The sequence below is a fragment of the Lithobates pipiens genome, unplaced genomic scaffold (assembly GCF_037356315.1).
Source record: "Lithobates pipiens isolate NorthernLeopardFrog02 unplaced genomic scaffold, aLitPip1_a1.2 Scaffold_27, whole genome shotgun sequence".
In the NCBI taxonomy this organism is placed as follows: domain Eukaryota; kingdom Metazoa; phylum Chordata; class Amphibia; order Anura; family Ranidae; genus Lithobates; species Lithobates pipiens.
Window position 1 is genome coordinate 145102619 of NW_027507788.1, and position 22604 is coordinate 145125222.

At 42.3% G+C, this 22604-nt stretch overlaps 1 protein-coding gene across 1 annotated transcript in view; it reads right to left on the reverse strand.

The window, feature by feature from the left end:
- MXRA8 (matrix remodeling associated 8) overlaps nucleotides 1–22604 on the reverse strand; it is a 90090-nt gene that overhangs the window by 31751 nt on the left and 35735 nt on the right. Inside the window, exons 2-4 of the mRNA XM_077457619.1 lie at nucleotides 13247–13270; nucleotides 6510–6815; nucleotides 3190–3291 (exon numbers count right to left, since the gene is read on the reverse strand). Coding sequence (XP_077313745.1) covers nucleotides 3190–3291; nucleotides 6510–6815; nucleotides 13247–13270 — 432 coding nt within the window. The remainder of the gene's footprint in view (nucleotides 1–3189; nucleotides 3292–6509; nucleotides 6816–13246; nucleotides 13271–22604) is intronic.

Below are 22604 nucleotides of genomic sequence, written 5' to 3' on the forward strand. Positions count from 1 at the left end.
CTGATGTAAGGAGGGACTCCGCTGGGGATGCCTGATGTAAGGAGGGACTCTGCTGGGAGCACCTAGTGTAAGGAAGGACTCTGCTGGGGTACCTGATGCAAGGATGGACTCTGCTGGGGGCACCTGATGTAAGGACGGACTCTGCTGGGAGCACCTGATGTAAGCACGGACTCTGCTGGGGGCACCTGATGTAAGGACGGACTCTGCTTGGGGCACCTGATGCAAAGACGGACTCTGCTGGGGCACCTGATGCAAGGACGGACTCTGCTGGGGGCACCTTATGCAAGGACAGACTCTGCTGGGGGCACCTGATGCAAGGATGGACTCTAATGGGGGCATCTGATGGCATCTGGTGGCAGGTGACCCGCTCAGGGGTCCCACTGATTATGCATTATAGTGACTTGAATGATTTAATTTTATATTACAATGTAATAATATAAATAATGTGCTTCAATCATCCTGACACCATAACAACCATGGTGCTGGGATGATTGAAGCACTAACACCAGGTGTTTGGAGCATCTTTATCTGCTGATTTGTTAAACTCTGGAATACACATTTCTATTGTGGTGTAGGATCTGGGCCTGCTGTCCCTCCATTCCTCTTTCCTTCCTTCTCTCGCCTTCTCTCCCTCTTTCTTTCTTTCTTTCCTTCTCTCTCCTTCCCTCCTTTCTTTCTTTCTCTCTCTCTCCCTCTTTCCCCCTTTCTTTCTCCCTCCATCCCTCATTTATCTCAGACTATAACCACACTCCCATTTGAGCCACGCCCATTTAAGCCACACACACAATTTCACGTAAACCATGCCCATTTTCCACATCGGCATGCCACATTTTTAGTTTTTCTATGCCACGCCCTCAAAGGCATGTCCCACCTCCTAATTATAATAAGACCCCGCCTACACCAAAAAAAGTGTCCCTATCATTTTTTTTACAATGTTGGCAACTATGGATTTACGAAAACCATATAATATGATGTCAAACCTTAAGAGTTTGAATTTGTATGCAATTGGACAGGCCCTTGAACTACAGTACATGGTTTTGGTAAATCTGAAGATACAAATCTGCAGAAAATGTAATAGTGTGTATGGGGTCTTTGTTGTAGCAGCTGCATTCCTTTTTTTTTTTTCAGGCAAGTTTTTCTTTATTTTTACCTGGTGATCTTGCCAGTAATACACTTCATTTCCCAGGGTGACAATGCTCACCCATTGAACTGTATCTCTTAAAAGAGCATTGTTGTCATGCTAGGCTGGTCTTCTGATTTAGATTACAAAGATCTCCCCCTCTCCTTATCTTTATAACAAGGGGGGGGCGGCATGTTCTGTAATCACAGAGAGAGCTGGTAAGGCAAATAACTGTGTTTGGGCTTTCAGTTCAGTGCAAAGGAATTTAAAAGGACACTGGATTTCTATCAGGATCTACAGGTATTGTTCTGCACTTGCAGAAAATGTTCTTAGCTTGAAAAAAGAAAATTAATGTAGTCACATCTGGGTACTTGTAAGCTGCAATATATTAAGTGCTTGTTGTAAAGCTTTGACATGTGGGCCAGGGGCAGTAAAAGCAAGCAGTTGAGCTGTGGTTTTACTGGCCCCTTAAGCCCTCCTGAACAAGCAGATGCAGCTTCTCAGGGCTGCACACAAGCCGCAGCCCCAATGCTTTGGAGCAGCAGCAAAATTTAATCAACAGTCAGCAGGAGGTACCACTACCAAAGGTGAGCCATTCAAGTGAACTCATCAGTGCCATTACAGCCCTGCAAGCGCCTGCAATGCACGCAGTTGCAGCGCAGTGGTTCAGCATTTTCAGGCTGAAAACAAACAGTGAGGAGGCGACATATTAATGTATCACATGCATGAATGAGCCTTAGGAGTCCTTGCGCACTGGCAGCTGAGCCAGTTCACATATGAATAAACCTAAAGGGTCCTTGCGCACGGGCAGCTGTGCTCAATCAACATAAATGCCAGTATAATTTTCCTGCCTGGGCAGCCCAAGTGCAGCATACAGCCTCCCAAATAAAACTGAAATGATTCCACACAGTGGCTCTTTTTGATCCCTATGGGAACTGCTGCCTAGGACAACTACCAAAGTAGAGTCTTGGATTGAAAATTAAAAATAGTGTATGGCAGGACCCAGATCCACGTTTTTCTATATTAACTCTTTCTCCTTCCACCTTTAAATTATCAGCCCAATTTTTCAGCATTCAATAGCATTGGAATCCGCAAATCCGGGACGCTATGCGCTACACCATCCTGTCAGGAAGTGGCACAATGACGATTGAAGCTCCGCCCTACGCGTTTCATCAGTACAACGTCATCAGGAGAGGAAGGAGAAAGAGCTATATATAAAAATGTGGATCTGGGTCCTGCCAGCGGTGTATGCTGTGAAAGGATAGCTCTCTGGTGAGTGCAGTAGCATTAGGGGACCATGAACTAAAGCACCAGCATGAGCATGAATTTGTGCTATGCATGGTCCTTTTAAAGAGCACCTGGACTGATTGTTTTATTTTTAACCATACATGGACTGATTATATCAATCAAGGATTGTTGCACATGTTAAAGAAAACTGGGTATATTGTTTGCGGTTTAAAGAGCACCTGTGACTTTATCATTACAAATCAAATAAATGTGAATTGGTTACATACCACACCAAATAAGCACTTTACACTTGTATGTATTTTTTGGTACACTAATTTGCGGTTTACATGTATTTTGTTTTTGTTCAATTTGAATTGCAGAGCACGAGGCACGTTTTTAGAATTCATCTGATTTTACTTATATTATTTAAAGGAAACCACACACCTATATTTATAATATATTTAGCAGAGCAGCGCCACACCCATTATGTTGGATTTTCAATATAGCCTCCTATAGACATATAGAGTATAGTGTATGGCGCATGCAATACACTTTTTTTGCATACGCCCATACGCTATACTCGTATTTACAATAGCACTTCTGTTTACCTAAGTCCAGCAGTGCACAGCCATTCATGTTTTTGGGAGGCTGTATGCTGCTCGGGTACGGGAATGGCATCACCATTTACATTGAATAGGCTCACCCACCCATGTGCAAGAACCCTTATAAAAGGTCTAATTTAAAATTAATTGAATGTATTATTATGACAGAGCTCCCCCACTCATGTGAACAGCCTGACATCCCCATTTCTAATGCCCTTGCTCTGTGAAGTTTATTCTCACCTGATTTGGTGGTGTTCAGCTGGACTTTGACGGTTTCATCCAGGTGACAGTAGTGATGATGGAGATTACAGGAATACAAACCCTGATCACTCACTGATACACCTTTCCATAGGCAATGGTTCCATAAAAAAGAAAGAGACACAAGATTATTATCATGACAATTTTATATAGACTGTTATTTATGTTAATACGTATTAAAAGGAAAAGAGAAACATTATTTGCAATGTACTATGCTATGAATTTGGCAACCGTGCTATTTGAATGCAGAGCCAGTGGTGGACCTACAATTTGTGCAGACTGTGCAGCTGCACAAGTATCTTTCAGGAATAAGGGGCCTAATTGCACTAGATGTGGGTTAGGCTAGTGCTAAGACCCCCTCCTGATGGATATTGGTTTATTCTAAGGGATCGGTCACGCTAGCGAGCTACACCAATTGCATAGCTGCAATGTGTGCTGGGTGACACGGTCCTGATGTGCCAATCTTCTTTTTTTCCGAACCGTATTGAAATGTTACTTTTTTAATACAGTTAAATTTCAGGCAGCAGCATTGCAATACGGTGGTTCACATTGCAACCCGCTGCGCTAAAAAATGCAGCATGCAGTACTTTTCTTTAGTGTGCACAGCGACGTGCCGTGGTATGAACTGACACCATAGGAAACAAGTCATTGTGCCTTGTCTATGCATTGGGGCTGTACTGGAAAAAGCTGCTAGCCTAACCCCAGTGCATCTATCTTTTCAAATATTTTATTAGGTTTTCACAATAACAGAGGTATAAGTAACAGGAATATTGCAGTACAAGTTATAAAAGTCAAAAGTCGTGGGAGACATTCTTAACACAGATGTCCCAACTGTGATCCAGTGAGGCCCGGAATTGAAAGAAAGAATGAAGAGTAAATGAAGGGCCGGGCATGACAAGTGTGGAAAAGGAGAGACAACATAGGGTTAATGGGTGAGGGAAGTAAAGCGAAGGTGGCAGGAGAAATGAACTGAAGGGGTGGAGCAGTATATAAGAAGGAGGCGGGGACTTCTGGGAGCAGTGGGGGAGAGAAAAAAAAAAGGAGAGAGGAGAGAGTTGCCCACCAACCCTCCCTGTTGTTTGTGTGTGTATTCAGGTTCAATGGATCTGGGTCGTCATAGCAGTGATGTGATGGCGGTATCTTTGGTTGCTGATGGTGGTAGAAAACAGATGTGATGGAAGTGGTGGGGGGCTCATTCGGTGTATGTGCCCCTCTGGTGTGTTTCCAGCGGAAGGGTAGGCTGGAATATGGAAATGGTTGCACTGCGGGAAGGGGGTTGTCTCCGGGCTGATAATACAAAGACCAAAAGATTGGGAGTTAAAAGTGTAGTTAAAAGGTTGTACATATTTATACATATGTGGATTAAAAAGTTATTTAATATTGGATTTAATAGTTTATTAATAAAAGTCTGCTATTGCCAGTTATACTCCAAACTCCTGTGTGGTCTATTTCTTTATAAAAGGGGGAGAAAGGGGGTTTTTAAAAAGGTAATAGCGATTTATGGGAAAGTCGGGGATATCTGGCTTATACTGGTTGTGGTTTCCAATATCTAAGTGAATTCCTTGCTTGGCCAGCACTGCACTGATGCAGAATGCTTCCCCTATTTTTGTTTTTGGACTAGTATCTATCTGGAGCTGTACATGTGTATGTATGCAGGGTCGGGACAAGGGGCGGCTGCCCTGGCTGCTGTGGTATTATGTGAGGTGGGGGGGGCACGGCATGGAGATTGGGGGAGGTGATTTGTGTTAGGAGGGGAAATTTGGAAGGCAGCAGGAGGTAATAATTGGTCTAGGAGGGGACATCTGGGTGGTGTGTGCTAGGTATGGTGATTTAGGGGAATTTGTGTTGGGCGGGGGGGGGGGGGGGGGGGTAGGGGAGAAGGATTTTTGCTAGGAGGGGGGATTTGTGCTAAAAGAGGTGATATGGTAAAGGGGGAGGGAATTTTCCTAGAAGGGGAAATTTTTTTAAGGGGAGGATGGATTTGTGCTAGTAGAGATGAATGCGGGGTGTTTGTGTGAGGAGGGGAAATTCGAGGGGGGGGGGGTTGTGCTGGGAGAGGTTATTTGAAGTGTGTGAGAGGATGGGTGAGGGGAAATTTGAGGGATTTGACAGATAGAGGATTTGTAATAGGAGGGGTGATTTGTGTGGGGGAATTGTGCTGGGGGGATTTGGGGCATGGGGGGCAAAGATTTGTGCTGTGAAGGGGGATTTCAACAGGTGGGGCGATTTGTACTGGGAGGAGGGGGAATTTATGCTTGGAAGGTAAGCATGCACATTAGAGCTCAATTTTTCTTCGGGGGGGATTTTTGCTAACACATGATGCTTATACATTGGCATGTTTGTCTTGGACTCTAGATTACCTTGTCCTGGCACTATATGTATGTACCTATGTATGTATCTATTTATGGGAAATACATGTTTGCACATTGGCATTAGTTAGTAGGGAAGGGGTGAGACATTGGCCTTGCACAGGGTGCCTTTGAGGTCTCTTGAAACACTAGCCTTAAAGAGGAACCAAGATTCACATTTCTAAACAACATTTCTGACAGGCACATGGCATCAAAATTATTTATTTTTCATCCGTTTGCAAATATAAAGTATTTTTAGTATATGAAATAAGCAAATACCAAGAGGGAATATGAGTTTTAAAGGTGTCACACACAAATTATTATAAAAGTTATTCAAGGTTATTTATACATATTTAAAATTCCAAAAATTTAATAAAAAACATCTTTACAGATGACATGCGGTTATTCTAGGTCAACTTGACATGTTTCGCCATAATATGGCTTCTTCAGGAGATAACTGTAGCTACTGCATATGTAAACACTATGAATTAAAGCATAAAATATTAATCAAACAAACCAATAACATCAGATCATACAGTAAATTACTTATTATGATCGGATGTTATTGTTTTGTTTGATTAATATGTTATTCTTTAATTCATAGTGTTTACATATGCAGTAGCTACAGTTATCTTCTGAAGAAGCCATTTTACAGCGAAATGTTGAATAAACTACAATAACTGCATGTCCTCTGTAAAGATGTTTTTTATTCGGTTTTTGGAATATTAAATATGTAGAAATAAACTTGAAATTTTTTTATACTAATTTGTGTGTGTGGCATCTTTAAAACCCCTATTCCCTCCTGGTATTTGCTTATTTCAAAAATTTCCAAGGGGTGTGGTGCCTTTATTCTCAGGCAATTCCTGAAATACTTTGTATTTCTAGTATATGTTTATGGAGATCTAGTATACAGCTGTTTTAGGGTTTTCATAAATTTTACAGAAATATAAATACCTTTTATCACCAAGGAGAAATTGCCATCTCGGAAGGCACTTGGTGACACCAGGAAATGGCCTTGTTTATATCCACCATATAAGCGTTGCTCTCCAGCAGAAAACATGTCCAGCAGCCGGTCCCCACGGTATAACCCCTGACTGCTAATCAGGTCCCAGTGTAGAACACGCTGTCTGTCTAGAAGATTGTCCTGTGTCCATACCATGCGATAGCTCTGACAAACCAGGCTCACCTGGGAACCAGTATATGCACTGATGTTATTTACAGATACCACCACACTCTCTGGGTTCTGCTGGCTGGCGGGCACTGTGGGAAGAAAGAACAAAATGACAAAGGCTGTGTTAATTATTTTTAACCATATGCAGTATTGATGTAGTGCCAACAGTGTGCATAGCACCTACAATAGAGATAAAATATGGGCAGTATCTTGCAGTAACCCACACTAACCAGAAGTGGACAGTGACACATAAGTTGCAACATGTATTGACTAATGGGACTGAACTCTGGTAAACATAGTCTAGTATTATGCACCTAGTTAATTATCTCACTTATTGTGCACCCCCTGGGCTAGTTTTGAATTAAGGGGTGTAATTTTCCTTTCTTCTAAAAAGTTATCTACATTCTATGTGTAGTTAGGTGCTTGTATAGTAGTGTAGAGTGGGGTAAACATTGGCTGCTGCCCTGTAGTGCTGAACTTCATAACAGCCGTGTCAGTGAGAGGAGGGAGCTGCTGAGCAGGAAGAGTTCAATGGACTGAATCAGGCAGCACTGCACTGTGGGAACTGTAGTCCAGAGGAGAGAGACTCTACTGTAATCAAGAGCTTTTGATCTGTATTCCCCAGAGAAAGATTGGCTGGAGTAGGAAAATAGCTGCATTTTTTCTCAGGCTATACAGGACACAGCTTCCTCTTGCCATGAGGGAGCCCAGAGAGTGCACATCGCTGTCTACTGTGCACCATCACTGACACATTTTGGTGGTCTAAGCAGGATTCATAGTGTTGAGTTCGGGGGTGCTGGCAGAGTCATCTGGGTGAGCTGTAATATTGCTGGAACTGGTGCTATGGGGTTTCATCTATATGCTGCTAGAGACACTGAACCCTTTAGCAACTGACCATACAGTCATCTAGTAGCCTTATTGCTGCTTGCAGCCTTGACTGGGACTATTCTCATGTGTGTCACTGGTACAATTGGGCCCCAATGCTAACTGGCTGAAGAGTTAGGACTATAGACTGCCCCTGGAAAGCTGCTACACAGAGCCCTTCAATTACTGCCTATGGTAAGAGGTAACTCTCAGGGGACATTGCACCATATCTTAGCTATCACCCTAAAGTGCACTCTAGACTAGTTATTGTATTACTATTCACATTGCAGTTATGCCTAATATACACTGTTTATTGCTGATTTAGTTAATCCCAATATCCAATATACAGAACTCTATTGTAAGTTACTTTGGCACAATGATTAAACAGTCTAGCAGACTGTGTTGGACCCTACCTTCTATATGTTCAAACCACCATTTACTCTAACCCATACCAATTAACTTAGTTAATTTACCACTAAATGGTCTTTTGTCTATTTCATGATACTAACTCACAGTTGAGTTTAAGCTATTCACACTTGTGTTCCTTTTTAAGCAGAGTTCCACCCATAAATGGAACTTCCACTGATTGGATTCCCCCCCCCTTCGGTGTCACATTTGGCACCTTTCAAGGGGGAGCACATACCCGTCAAATCCAGGTATCTGCTCCCTCTCACGGGGAAAGATTGGTGCACATTGTGCGGTGAACTACGTACTGTCCGCCCCCCCCCTCCGCTGAGAGGTTTGGGCTAGATCTAAACTCCAGAATAAGCAAATACTGTGTAAATATAAGAGCCTTTATAATGTCACTTGAGTCTTGATGTGCTTTGTGTTTCTTCCAGATCTGTGCAGTAATACAACATGAAAATGTGCCTGCAGAAGCCTCCTGTTCAGGTACTCTAAAGCCTCGTACACACTATCAGATTGTCTGCTGAGTTTTTCCTTCAGATTTACCAAAACCATATAATATGAGGTCAAACCTTAGGAGTTTCAATGTGTATGCAATCAGGCAGGCCCTTCTACTACATGGTTTTGGTAAATCTGAAGGAAAAACTCAGCAGACAATCTGATAGTGTGTACGGGGCTTTAGTGTCAAAGTCAATAATGAAAGACTTGCTTACTTTGACTAAATCCAGAGAATAGCCATTCACAACTGGATGTTTACTCAAGTTGGATAGTCCCTCTCTCACAAGGCCTAGCAGCCAACAAGGTGTTTATCTCAGGAACAAGTTTCTGCCACAGACGTTGTTGTAGAACATGTAGAAATAAGTCTCTGCCACAGATGTTGTTGTAGAACATGCAGGAAACTAAAACTTGTAGAACACTCGTGTAATACCTGGATCTTTCAGCCAGTTTGGCGAGACCCACCAGATTGTATTCACTTAGGTACTTCAGCCCCACCAGGCTCTTGCTAAGGAGCCAACCCATATGTGGCCTTCTTCTGAAGAGTCCTCCCCTGGAAAGCTACAAAGTTACTGGGCTTCTCCACGACCGGAGACAGCACCGAACCATCTCAGAATCCCTTCTTTAGTTTCCTTGCCTCAGGCTAGCCAGCCCCGAGACATAGAGTCGGGTAGATACGCTCCCCAGGCCATAGCCTTCCTGGGGGCTAGTCAGGAGGACCAGGACCATGGAGTCAGAACATACTTCTGGACCATAACCCCAAAACCACGTGACATCTGCATCCTAAGTATCCTCTCCCAGAAAGCACAGCAAGAGTGACACTCCCACTGGACGGCTCAGAGAGAAAGAAACCTTAAAGCACCCAACCAAACTGTGGTTTCATGCCTGCCATAAGAGACAGTGCCCCCCTATGGCCAGGCTGAACATCCTATAGTCCAGTCAGACTGATGCTGAGGTCCAAATTTGGAACAATTGTACCCAAACCAAACTGCAGTTCAGGTGTAACATTAACTTTCAAAACATATAGCGTGTGCTCTTCAGGAGCCGGCGTTACATATTTCCCCTGCCAATTGGAACATTGTTTAGAAACACAGAGTTATCATACACATAGAATACAACCCATAACCTGTCTATCTAAACCACCCACTCTCCGGCAGCTTGATAGATGCTCTTTGGTGAATCCTAAAAGAAAAAAAAAAAGGAAAATACACAAACAACAAGTTGCACACAAACTTATTAGAAGGCAGGGTTCCATCACAGTCTCAATGGAGCCCTCTCCCCTAAACTTTAAAACTCTTCTTTTTTTTTTCAACAAGCAAAAAAACAGTACTACTTGCGCCGACTCATGCCACCTAGTGGTTAAGTGTCACTGAGGTGCAGTCTTTCCCTAGAACAGGTTCTGTGACCAATTAGGTAACCTTGACACGGCGTTCTGTTTAGCTAGCCCTGTCTAACTACCCCACAGTTCCTGGATTTTTCCCTTTCTTTGTTCAGGAAAATTAGAGAAAAAGGTAAAACTCTCCTTAAATTCAAGGAAACATAGTTCCAGTAGCTTTTCCTCATACCAATAGAAATGCGGGACTGGTAAGGTTAAGTTTTTCCCTCGTGCATCCACGGTGGTAATGAAATAAACAGCACCATCTTTGTCCAGTCAGCAAATTACAACTTTGTCCCCATAAGTGTGCCGACCATAACTCCAATGCTGTAAACATCCAGCAAAACGTTCATATAGCTCCGGTGAAAAGGCCTTCTTTGCGAAGCGGCTTTAGTACTTTAAAGTAGTTCCAAACATAGTCCTCGTACCATGCCTCGTGGTTCTCCTCAATGTCATCCATAATATCCCTTGGGACATAAGGGAATTCCAGCCCGTATTCATTGGCTACTCTTTTGTTAAGGAGCTGCTGCGACCTTGCAAGCCTTGGCAGTGTGCTGGCACTTCCCTCCCCATGAGGTATGCAGGAGTTTGTGGACCTTTGCATCAGCACGGCAGAGTCCTTCTGAAGTGTGGGCAAATTCATGGGTTTGGGCAGTCACATTCACCGTGATGGGGTTTTCCGCACTCGGCATTTCACCCCCTGAAGTTAGGGATAACCAGCTCGAAACATCCGTACAAGTGGCGGCTACATCATCCCCTCCAGCCCATAACAACTCCTGGGACAGTGTCTCAAAAATGTAATCGTCCCCCGTATCTGACAAGGACTCTAACTCGGTACTCTTCTGCCGGTAAATAATTCACTATAGTTTTACTCACAGTCTGAGCTTTCCCCGAAGCATCCTTCTTCCACCGATTGGCTCCAGCCGGACTCGGTAGCAGTCTTCTGTTGCAATTCCAGGAAGATTTTGTACACCCCACTTTTTCGAAAGGAGGCATAGTGGCTTCAGTAATGGTAGTAGAAGCAGTATCCATCTGTTCCAGAGTGGTCTCTCCGGCAGTGGCAGTTGTAGAAGTAGCGGCATCTCCCTCAGACTGATGCTGAGGTCCAAATTTGGAACATTTGTACCCAAACCAAACTGCAGTTCAGGTGTAACATTAACTTTCAAAACATATAGTGAGTGCTCTTCAGGAACTGGCGCTACACTTTTATAAGGAGACATCCAAGTTTGCAAAGGCATTTGGTGAGCACAATGTCGAGTAAAATACCCTGTAGCTTTTAAGCAATATATTTAAATGACACAAGCAAATGTTTCTCAGCACACACATTTGAAGATATCCTCACTACAAATATTCCCCCCAGAATTAGTCCTTTTTAAAGTGGTATTACATCCAAACCCAAAACCTAAAATGTAATATATTGCAGCCTAGAAATCATTAGATGCGGTGGCCGCATTCATTTTTCTTTTTACTTGTTTTCCTTTGTTTTTTGCCTGATGATCTGGCCAGTAACACTCCTCCTGTATTAGAGTGTCCCCACTCTGAATGAGCAACTTTGAGCAGCAGCATTGTCAGACGGGGGGGGAGGTTAGATGTACTAGCAGATTTAGATACACTAGCAAACTCAAGCCAAAGTCCAGTTAATATAAGCAGTTAGATGTTTTTTTTCCTTTTGGGGCAAAGGTTTTACAAAAATAAAAGCTAACCATTGTAAGCACACCTGCTAGTGTTATATGGTCTGTCTCATCACTGTAACTGATACATTCTGCTTGGGAGCTGGTTCTTTTGAAAAAAACAAACTCTGGTTCGATCACCAGATGAAAATAGAAGAAAAAAAGCCAAAAAAAGAAAATGAATGCAACCATCAGATTTAAGAAATGGTTAAGCTGCAATATAAAACATGTTTGCTTTTGGGTTCAATGCCACTTTAAATATTGCATATATTTTATCCTTTAGCACACACTTCCAATCATAAATCAAAATAAGTGATACTGTATCCCAAGGTGCTCATAACCCTGATTGAGTAAAATTGAAGAAATTAATATATGGTGTAAATTCATTTTTGAAAAATAAAAAAGATAACACATAGATCCATAAGAAATGCTGTAAAATTCCATTTAGATATACACTCAGTTCAAATATCCTTTCTGCAGCTCTGGGAATAACTGGCAGTCACTCAAGGTTAGGGGATTACAGGGTTCGCTTTGTTCTGAGTACACTTAGGTCCCCAGTTATGTATTAATAAGCCCATAAAAACCAGAAAAATAAAAGATTGGAAGGGACTAGAGGGGCATGATATAGTAGAGAACCACAAAAACTGACAAAAAAGGTAATCAAATACTAAGGGGAATATAAAGCATGGACAGTAGGTATACTGTATTAAAAGAAGAAGATGTAATAAAGGTGATCTTGTGCTTTAAAAATAGGAAGACATTACAGCTAGAATTTCACATTTCAGTGTTATGGAATGTAAGACTTGCAGGTGCCAGTGGATGGATTTTCTATTATCATAACTCTGCTAAATTCCAATATAATGTCTTCATCACTGGCTGGGATGATAGAAAGCTAAATTACACTGAGAATAAAAATAAGTGCTTCTAAATATTTTAACATCTTAATAGTTATAGAACTCTGTGTCCATCAAGATCGGCACCTCAAGAAGGTCTACAAGGATCTACAAGGATACAAAAACACACACACTGGACAACTGCCACTCATTTAGCACCATAGTGGTATACAAAGAGTCTTGGAGAAAAACATACAGTAACTAGAAGAGTTTGAAAGAGTGAGAATTTCTGTCTATGACCCCATTTGAAGATATTTCCCCTCTGTCTGGGTGACAGACAGCAATTCAAAGAAATATGGAGACAAAGAACACCAATAATACTTTTTATATGAAATGTAAAGAATTAGTACATCTGTTTATTAAGTTGTGTTCCCTTTATGACTTTCAAGCTTTACTTTAAATAGCAGTTCATCTTAATAGTTTTTAATCTTCTCCAAACCTTCTTTTTCTATCATACAGACTTTGTAATAGGTATTATATGGTTTATAGCAACCTTTCTCAACTCTTTCACCCCCACAGGAACCCTTATAATAATTCTATGTCTTTGGGAACCCCAGCTGAAACCAATTTATTGAGGGTCATTGGGAAAAATGCCCCTAACATTGGTGGCTAGTGGGAAGAATACCCCCATTACAGACTACTAAGGAGTCAAACAGCTGACTATGCCAATTGGTGTTGGCCCCAAGTCTATACAGTCAGGTACCATCAGCTGAGAAGTCAGTCATCCTTAGATCGAGACCCCCATAGCAACCTCTGCAAGAACCTTGGTTAAGAATGGCTGGTTTAAGCATGCAATATATTTTATAGACGGCTCTTACCTGAGTATAAATAAACAAGCTGACCTGAAAGAAAAAAAGAAAAAAGCGTTCATTTAATATTGGGCAGAGGCAACTTTTGTTTCATGTTCTGTTTAGCTACTTTCTTTATTAGGCTGCATGCTTTTTTTATAAAGATTACAAATTCTTCCTTAACAATTCCCGTCATTGGTACCAACTTTGTTTAACACTAACCAGGGTCAGAATATGTAATAATGTAAATTCATGTGCCTGTTCAGTTTTTGGCAGTATTCATAAATCTTTGTGGCTACATTCACACATAAGTTTCACATTTTTAAGCGTTTTTTTTTTCAAGTGTTATTTCCAAGCATTTCTAAGTGTTTTTTTCTGGGCAGAATTGCTTGTTTTTGCACCTTTGATTAGGTGTTTTTTTTCAGGCATTTTTCAACTAAAAGGTGTGAAGTGCTGCTGAAAATGGGCTGGGGAGCTTCTGTTTGAGTAGAAAATGGGCAAAAAAACAAATGCAAAAACACTTGAAAAGAGCTCAGGTTGTGCTTTTCAGGCATTTTCAATAAAGTCTATGGGGACAAAAACAATCAATTCTGCCTCAAAAGTGTCTCATATATTTTTTTGAGTGACAGACATTTTCCTACAAGCAGCAGAATGCTCAGATGTGAACAAGGGCTATTGAAAACCATAGATTTTTGCTTGTTGAGCGTTTTTGACTTTCATGCTACAAGCTACAAAACCCTCAAGTGTGAATGGGAACTTAGGCAGAGCAGCCCCTGCTGCAGCCTCCCACTCTGTGACTTGCTAAAAAGTTACATTGTAGCAGACTGGTCACTATGAGAGAGGAGAATGAGGAAATGCTTCATCTTACCTGCAGCAGACTGATGACATCATCTAAGCCTAGGCAAAGGACTGTTTTTTTTAAACTACTTCCCACCTGGCCAATGTACATATATGGCCGGGTGGCCGCTCTCTCCTTCTAAGTGGACGTTCAGGAACATCCTTCAGAAGGAGGAGGATCACGTGCCCACGTGCCCATGCAGCGGCACGATCCTGATGCGATCGTGTCACCCGGACCCACGGCACATCTCCAATCGGCAGGAGAGCTGATTGGCCCTCCTGATCACATGACGGCCGTGTCCAATCACAGCCGTCATGTGATGTAAACACAGAGCCGGTTGCTTGGCAATCGGCTTTCCTCTCCTCACACGGAAATTGTCGGTGAGGAGAAGAGAGCAGATCGCTGAAGCCGGCTGATCAGTAGTATGTGCTGTTTTTTACAGCTTTTTACTCACTGATCACCAACCTAGTGTAAACACACATGTCCCCACACAATGTCCCGAAAACACAATGCCCCCAAATAATAGAAACACATGTCCCCCACATATGTCCCACTAAAATCACATGTTCCAATGATTATTTGCACACATATGTCTGTGATCACCTGCGCACATCTGTACATGATCATTTGTGTACATATGTCCGTGATCACACAAACCAACTATTATACACTTAACGGAATTTTTTTTTACCAAAAACATGTAGCAGAATACATTTTGGCTTAAATTTATGACAAAATTCAATTTGATCAGATGTCTTTTAAAATAAAAAGAAGAAAATATTGTTTTGTTTTTTTCCAAATTTCCGCTCTTTTTTCGCTTATATCGGCAAAAAATTTAAAACAAAGTTGTGAATAAATACCACCAAAATAAAGCTATATTTGTGAGAACAAAATGATAAAAATTTGATTTGGGTAGAGTGTAGCATGACCGCGCAATTGTCATTGAAAGTTGAAAAATGGTCTGCGAAGGAAGGGGGCGAAAGTGCCCAGTATTGAAGTGGTTAATAAGAGGTAGCTCTTTTTGTGAAATGATAATGTTGCTGTATAATAAAACATGGCAAGAATTTACACATATAGACTGTTACTGAAATGTCCAGTTTAATGAGTGCATTCCTAACGTATTCTTACTATCTTCTTATATACGAATCAATAAAGTTTTATTTTAAAGTATATTTCTGGGCAAAATGAAAAAACATATACTGCACATCTGTACAAGACATCCATATTTCTCCACATTCTGTATCCTTAGGCATCATGCACATGGATGGTGAGTTTCTGAAAATATGCTAGGCATGAAATTCTGGGAGTTCTCCCACGCATGTCGAGCAGCATACATCCTGCCATACAAGTTAAAGAATAATTCCAGGCTTGGTATATTTTTACATATTTACATTAGTCCAACTTTGACGAATGTAACTAAGTATATACCATACCGGGCTGATGCCCCTGGAAGTTGGAAATCACTGAAGTTGACATTTCTACATCAGTGTATTGGGAGATGTAAATCTGGAGGACATGCCTATATCAATAGGCATGTAATAATTTTACCAGCCTGGTAATAAAAGCTATTTCTTGCTACAGGAACAAATAATGCTGGGAGATGCTGTAGGGGGTGTGATGGACATTTTTTTGAGTAATTTTGGGTCATGAAGCCAGGTCCATAAACACATGGTTTAACAACTTTGGTGTGGAGGAACTTGAGTGGCCTTGACCACAACCTACTTGAACACCTTTTGGATGAAGTAGAATGCTATACAGTATAGCAGTGGTCGCCGAATGTTTTAAACAATGGCTAGTTTATTCTCCTTAAGACTTTAGGGGAGCCTGACTGTGGCCAGTGGGAGTAAACAATGTGTCAGGCTTGTTGTTCAGTGGCCATGTAGTAGGAGGAATAATGCCCCATCAATGGTGTCAGTGGGAGGAATACTGCTCCATCATTAGTCTCAGTGGAAGGAATATTGCCCCTATATTGGTGTCAGTGGGAGTAATAGTGCCCCAACATTGTTGTCACTGGGAAGAATTCTGCCCCACTGTTGGTGTCAGTGGAAAGGATGATACCTCATCTTTGGTGTCAGTGTGAGAAATAGCGCCTTGTATCAGTGGGAAGAATAGTGCCCCAACATTGTTGTCACTGGGAAGAATTCTGCCCCACTGTTAGTGGAAAGGATGATACTTCATCTTTGGTGTCAGTGTGAGAAATAGCGCCTTGTATCAGTGGGAAGAATAGTGCCCCAACATTGTTGTCACTGGGAAGAATTCTGCCCCACTGTTGGTGTCAGTGGAAAGGATGATACCTCATCTTTGGTGTCAGTGTGAGAAATAGCGCCTTGTATCAGTGGGAAGAATAGTGCCCCAACATTGTTGTCACTGGGAAGAATTCTGCCCCACTGTTAGTGGAAAGGATGATACTTCATCTTTGGTGTCAGTGTGAGAAATAGCGCCTTGTATCAGTGGGAAGAATAGTGCCCCAACATTGTTGTCACTGGGAAGAATTCTGCCCCACTGTTGGTGTCAGTGGAAAGGATGATACCTCATCTTTGGTGTCAGTGTGAGAAATAGCGCCTTGTATCAGTGGGAAGAATAGTGCCCCAAGGGCCGGATAAAACAACAGGCCATAGTTTAGAGACCATATACTGTAGAATACCTACTATAGTTAAAGTTTTGTTAACTTAGGTGTTTCATACGGGAAAGTTAACTTAATTTCCATCTCAATGATGTGGCTAGATTCCAGGGAAATACTTGGATTTGGTCACAATAGTGTGGAAAAGCAGAGGGAGGAAGGCATAACATATATTCCTACTCTATAGCAGCTGCTCTGTAATTATGATTTCATTGGCTTTATCTGCAGAATGCTTACAGTGCTGTATTACAAACCCCAAGAACACCAACGTATAATAACACAGAGGTAACTTGTTATTTAAGCTATTCAATGTGGGTAACACACAACTAAAATGATGTGTACAGCTCAGAAAAGGACATAAAAAGAAGCATTACAATCACATAAAATACTATGTACAAACAAAATCCTATTTCAACTTAACTATATATACAGTATATCACAGCTGCTGAAGTCATTTCCTTTTTTCAAGACATGCCATCCTTTTGTCAATGCAACTTGTTCAGTGTAGCCACCATATCTACTTATTCTGAAAGTACATAGCTAAAGTTTTCTTCTTTTGTTCATGTTGCCCTCACTGCTTCTTTGAGACGCAGGTAGATAACTGGCCAAGGAGGAGAAGGCTTTCTAACATCAAATGACCCAAAGACCAAGAGTTATGCTTTAAGTGGGTTGTCCTGTCAGTTTGGCATTATCTAATGCTGATTTTAAATGACCATTATATAGTAGCTTACAAGTCCTTAAGCCTCCTACACACTATTTTTTTTGTTCAACCCGCTGGGTTGAATGAAAAAAAAAACCTGACAGCTATAGCCAGAGGTACTAACAATCCATCGTTGGTACAGCAATCTCTCCTACTGTGCTGACAGGGGGACGGCCCACCCACCAGAACACTCCAGCCAGTGCTGGTCGTCAGATCTTTTTCAGTCATGACCCTTCAACAGAATGGTTGTCTTCTCTCAGACTGGCTGCCGTACACGCGGGCCGAATGTTGGCCAATTTATATTGAACCGGCCGATGTCGACCGAGGCTTTAAGATCCATGCATGCTGGCTTAAAAATCACTACTTCTACAGGAGTTTTGCATTTTTCCTGTAGAAGCAACTCAATGTTATCCTTTGTCCATGCACATTAGGACAATTAACCACTTAAGCCCCGGACCATTTTGCAGCTAAAGGACCAGGCCCCTTTTTGCAATTTGGCACTGCATCGCTTTAACTGACAATTGCGTGGTCGTGCGACGTGGCTCCCAAACAAAATGGGCGTCCTTTTTTTCCCCACAAATAGAGCTTTCTTTTGGTGGCATCCTCTGCGGTTTTTATTTTTTGTGCTATAAACAAAAATAGAGCGACAATTTTGAAAAAAATTCAATATTTCTTAATTTTTGCTATAATAAATAAATAAATATCCCCCAAAAATATATAAAACATTTTTTTTCCTCAGTTTAGGCCGATACGTATTCTTCTACATATTTTTGGTAAAAAAAAATCACAATAGGAGATAGTTTTATGGCATTTTTATTAATATTTTTTTTTTTACTATAATGGCAGCGATCAGAAATTTTTATTGTGACATTATGGAGGACACGTCGGACAATTTTGACACATTTTTGGGACCATTGGCATTAATACAGCGATCAGTGCGATTAAAAATGCATTGATTACTGTAAAAATGTCACTGGCAGTGAAGGGGATAAAACTAGGGGGCAGTGTAGGGGTTAAGTGTGACCTAATGTGTGTTTCTTACTGTGGGGGACATGGCTTGGCGTGTGACATCACTGATTGTCATTCCCTATGACAGGGAACAGAAGATCAGTGACAGGCTCACTAGGAGCCACGGTGTCAGGGCTGGCTTAGCCCTTCCTTCTCTGGGCTGGCTGCTCAGCTGTCGGCTACTTGCCAGCTCTCATCTGTCTCCACAGTCACCAGCTGTTCCTGATCATGCTTGTCTGACCTGCCTACTTAAAGCTGTCCAGCTCACTTCATCTCTGCCTTCGCCTTGGTCACATCACAAGAAACCATCTCCTGCGGTTCTATTTAAAGACTGGCTTGCTGACATCCCTTCTGGCTCCTTATCCTGCTTGCTGTTGCCCCACTTGGATCCCTGACTTTTGGCCTGGCTGATTACCCGATCTGGTTATTGTCCTCTGGACTGGCTGATTACTCAATCTGGTTACTGGACTCTGGCTATGTTTTGACTACGCTTACTCAATTTACCTTCTTATTTTTTATTAATAAACAAGTGTGATTTAATTGTACTTCTGTCTCGGTCTGGTTCATGGTTTCTGACACACGGGGAGAGGTTTGTTTACACTTACCTCTCCCCGTTCTTCAGCTCTGTGACCTGATCGCGGGACACCGACGGTGATCGGGTCCGCAGGTCCCGCAGGCACGGTCACGGAGCTCAGGAACAGGTTGCGAGTGTGCTGTCGGCCGCGCGCGCGACCCACGGCTGGGCTCTTAAAGGGCAACGTACCTGTACGTGCATGTGCCCAGCCGTGCCATTCTGCCGAAGTATATCGGCGTGAGGTAATTATAAAGTGGTTAAAGACATATTTTAGGCTCAGCGTTTAGAGGCAGGAAAAAACCCTTCTGGTTTGCGTTTTTGATTTGAACTTTCTGGCAAAAAAAACACCAAACTTGCCTAAGCTGTGTACAAAAAACGCTTTATATGAGCGTTTTCTTTTCTACCAACGGAACTAGCATTTTATTAAGCCCAGGGTGCATGTATCCTTAGTAGTGGTGGCTACAACGTTTTCATTTTTCAAGCCATGAAAATGTTTCAACAAGTACAGAAATTACATCTTGATCTTTCAAGACATGCAGTGTCCTTGTCACTTTCTGTGAGGTAAGCAGAAATCAAAATAATCCTATCTTTCTTCTGTAAACATTTAGCCCCATCAGCTCCCATGTAAAGGAGATAATTAAAGGAGTTGTAAAGGTTTGGTTTTTAAAATAAAATAAAAATAACAAAAATGTTATACTTGCCTGCTCTTTGGAAGGGTTTTGCACAGAGCAGCCCCAATCCTCCTTTTCTGGGGTGCCCTGTAGGCTATCCTGGCTTCTCCTCTTCATCGGGTGCCCCCCACAGAAAGCCGCTTTCCCTGGGGGCACCCAAGCGGGCGCGCTCCCCAGTCCTGCTGTTGTGTCCATTGACACAGACAGCGGGACTCAGCCCCGTACCCCGCTCCTGGGTCCCTGGATTTAATTGACAGCAGCAGGAGCCAATGGCTCCTGCTGCTATCAATCTGTCCAAGGAGATGAGAGCCAGCAGCTGGAGACGCTGGGCTCGTGCATGGCACTGGAACAAATGGGCTCAGGTAAGAAAAATATGTTTTTTCACCATAATGCATTAAGGTGAAAAACTTTGAGACTTTACAATCCCTTTAAAGACAGACATAATTAAAGCCCAGGCTGGGTGAAAACCATGGTTTCCTCCATAGATATAGCGGAGGAGTGAGTGTAACCATTCAGGAAACAGAAGTGTGTTATTTGCAGGATTATCAGTTAAAGACAAGGAAAAAAAATGAAAAGAAAAGTAATAGGGGCACTCATCCAAGACCTGATTACAAAGATTATGAGAAGAGCTGTTTCATCAAAGAGTTGATTCTATAATTTTGAGGTAGACTCTCCCTCTAGCCTTTTATACCTCGTGTGGGATCTACAATTGAATTTTCAGCTCCACTTACCTGCCATTATTAATAGATCTCACTGTGATGATTTGATTTCACATTATACAGAATTTCAGCAGGTAGAATAAGGGTTGGTCATAGAAGGGAGAAAAAGTAGAGACTCCATTGGAGTATCTTGCCTCCTCAAAAAATATAAGAAGCTAGTGGTTAAAAAAAAAAAAACACTACCAGTTTCCTCCCAAATTTTTAATGAGGACAATATACAGTTTATATACAGTCATATCTTCTGCCCCACAAAACCTTTGGTTGTGAGGTATGTCAAAGCAATATCTGTAGTGTTATCCTAACTGATTAGTGAACCAAAGAAACCATGTTTTCTTCAGAAAGTTTGCTTTTCTCTTTTCACTTGGAAGCTGAAATGTGGCTAGCGTGTAACCATTCTGTATACAATTTTTGTTGTTCATTGGAGCAGAACCCTATTTACCAGCTTGCTAGTCACCATTTCTGGTCAAATGTCCCCAGATTTATGTATCTACTGGCCAGTGGGGCCACCTATGATAGTGATAGGCACAGTAGAGTACAGGAGTAGTGATGGCCGAACGGTTCGCCCGGCGGTCGTTTCGCGGCGAATTTCCGACTTTCGCCGTCCGCGGGTTCGAACGCCTTTTTCCGTCGTTCGCCCCGGCGGACTTACGTGTTTAATGTATACAAGAACTTTAACCTTTCGTGACACGTTTATCATGTGTTACAGGACAACCAATTGAGACATGACAGCTCATGGACACTTGGACATTCCCCCTAACCTATAAATACACCCGATCCGGTGGCCATTTTACATTCTTTCTTCTGTCACTGTAGGGAAAGGATCCTGTGTGGAGTAGGGACAGAGAAAACGCTAGCTATTTGGTACACAAAAGTTCTTTTCAGGACTGGTATAGGTGTTAGGTCAGCAGCCTGAGTTTCTTTTGTCAGTTTAGATAAAGGGACAGAGCGCTGTATGCTGCTATTTTAGGGACAGCTCAGCCAGATTAGTCTTTCTTCATCATCATCATCATCATCATCATTAGCTGTTACTATCAGGTCCACAAAAGAGCTGTTCCAGCTAATCGTTCCAGCCTACTCTTTTTTGCCAATTTGTATAGGGACAGGCAGGAAGCAGTGTGTCAGGCAGTGAGGATAATTTTAAAGACTTGCTGTTACTATTAGTTCCACAAAGGTTCTTTTCAGGACTGGTATCAGTGGTACGGTAATAGGCTTGTACACGTATAATATTCTTTCTTCCAAATATAGAAAGAATATTATACTTGACTGCTGCCCTTCTGCTGCAGTCTGCTAATCATTCACAACTCACTTGTTCCACAAAGCTCTTTATCAGGACTGGTAACTTGGTCTGTCTAGGGTGCTACGGTACATAGGCTTGGGTGCGGTACAGTCTGCTGTTCTGTAAGGACCGCTATCGGTCCACAATACATAGGGTTGCCGTGCACTACTGCTGACCGCTGCCCTATACTGCAGCAGTCCTTCAGCGGTATAGGGACTGACGCACAGTCTGCTAAACACTAATACACAACCTGCTTGGTCCACAAAAGTTCTTATAAGGACTGGTAACTTGGTATAGGGTGCTACGGTACATAGGCCTGAGTGCAGTACAGTCTGCTGTTCTGTAAGGACCGCTATCGGTCCACAATACATAGGGTTGCCGTGCACTACTGCTGACCGCTGCCCTATACTGCAGCAGTCCTTCATTGGTATAGGGACTGACGTACAGTCTGCTAATCACTAACACACAACCTGCTTGGTCCACAAAAGTTCTTATAAGGACTGGTAACTTGGTATAGGGTGCTACGGTACATAGGCCTGAGTGCGTTACAGTCTGCTGTTCTGTAAGGACCGCTATCGGTCCACAATACATAGGGTTGCCGTGCACTACTGCTGACCGCTGCCCTATACTGCAGCAGTCCTTCATTGGTATAGGGACTGACGTACAGTCTGCTAATCACTAACACACAACCTGCTTGGTCCACAAAAGTTCTTATAAGGACTGGTAACTTGGTATAGGGTGCTACGGTACATAGGCCTGAGTGCGTTACAGTCTGCTGTTCTGTAAGGACCGCTATCGGTCCACAATACATAGGGTTGCCGTGCACTACTGCTGACCGCTGCCCTATACTGCAGCAGTCCTTCAGCGGTATAGGGACTGACGTACAGTCTGCTAAACACTAATACACAACCTGCTTGGTCCACAAAAGTTCTTATAAGGACTGGTAACTTGGTATAGGGTGCTACGGTACATAGGCTTGAGT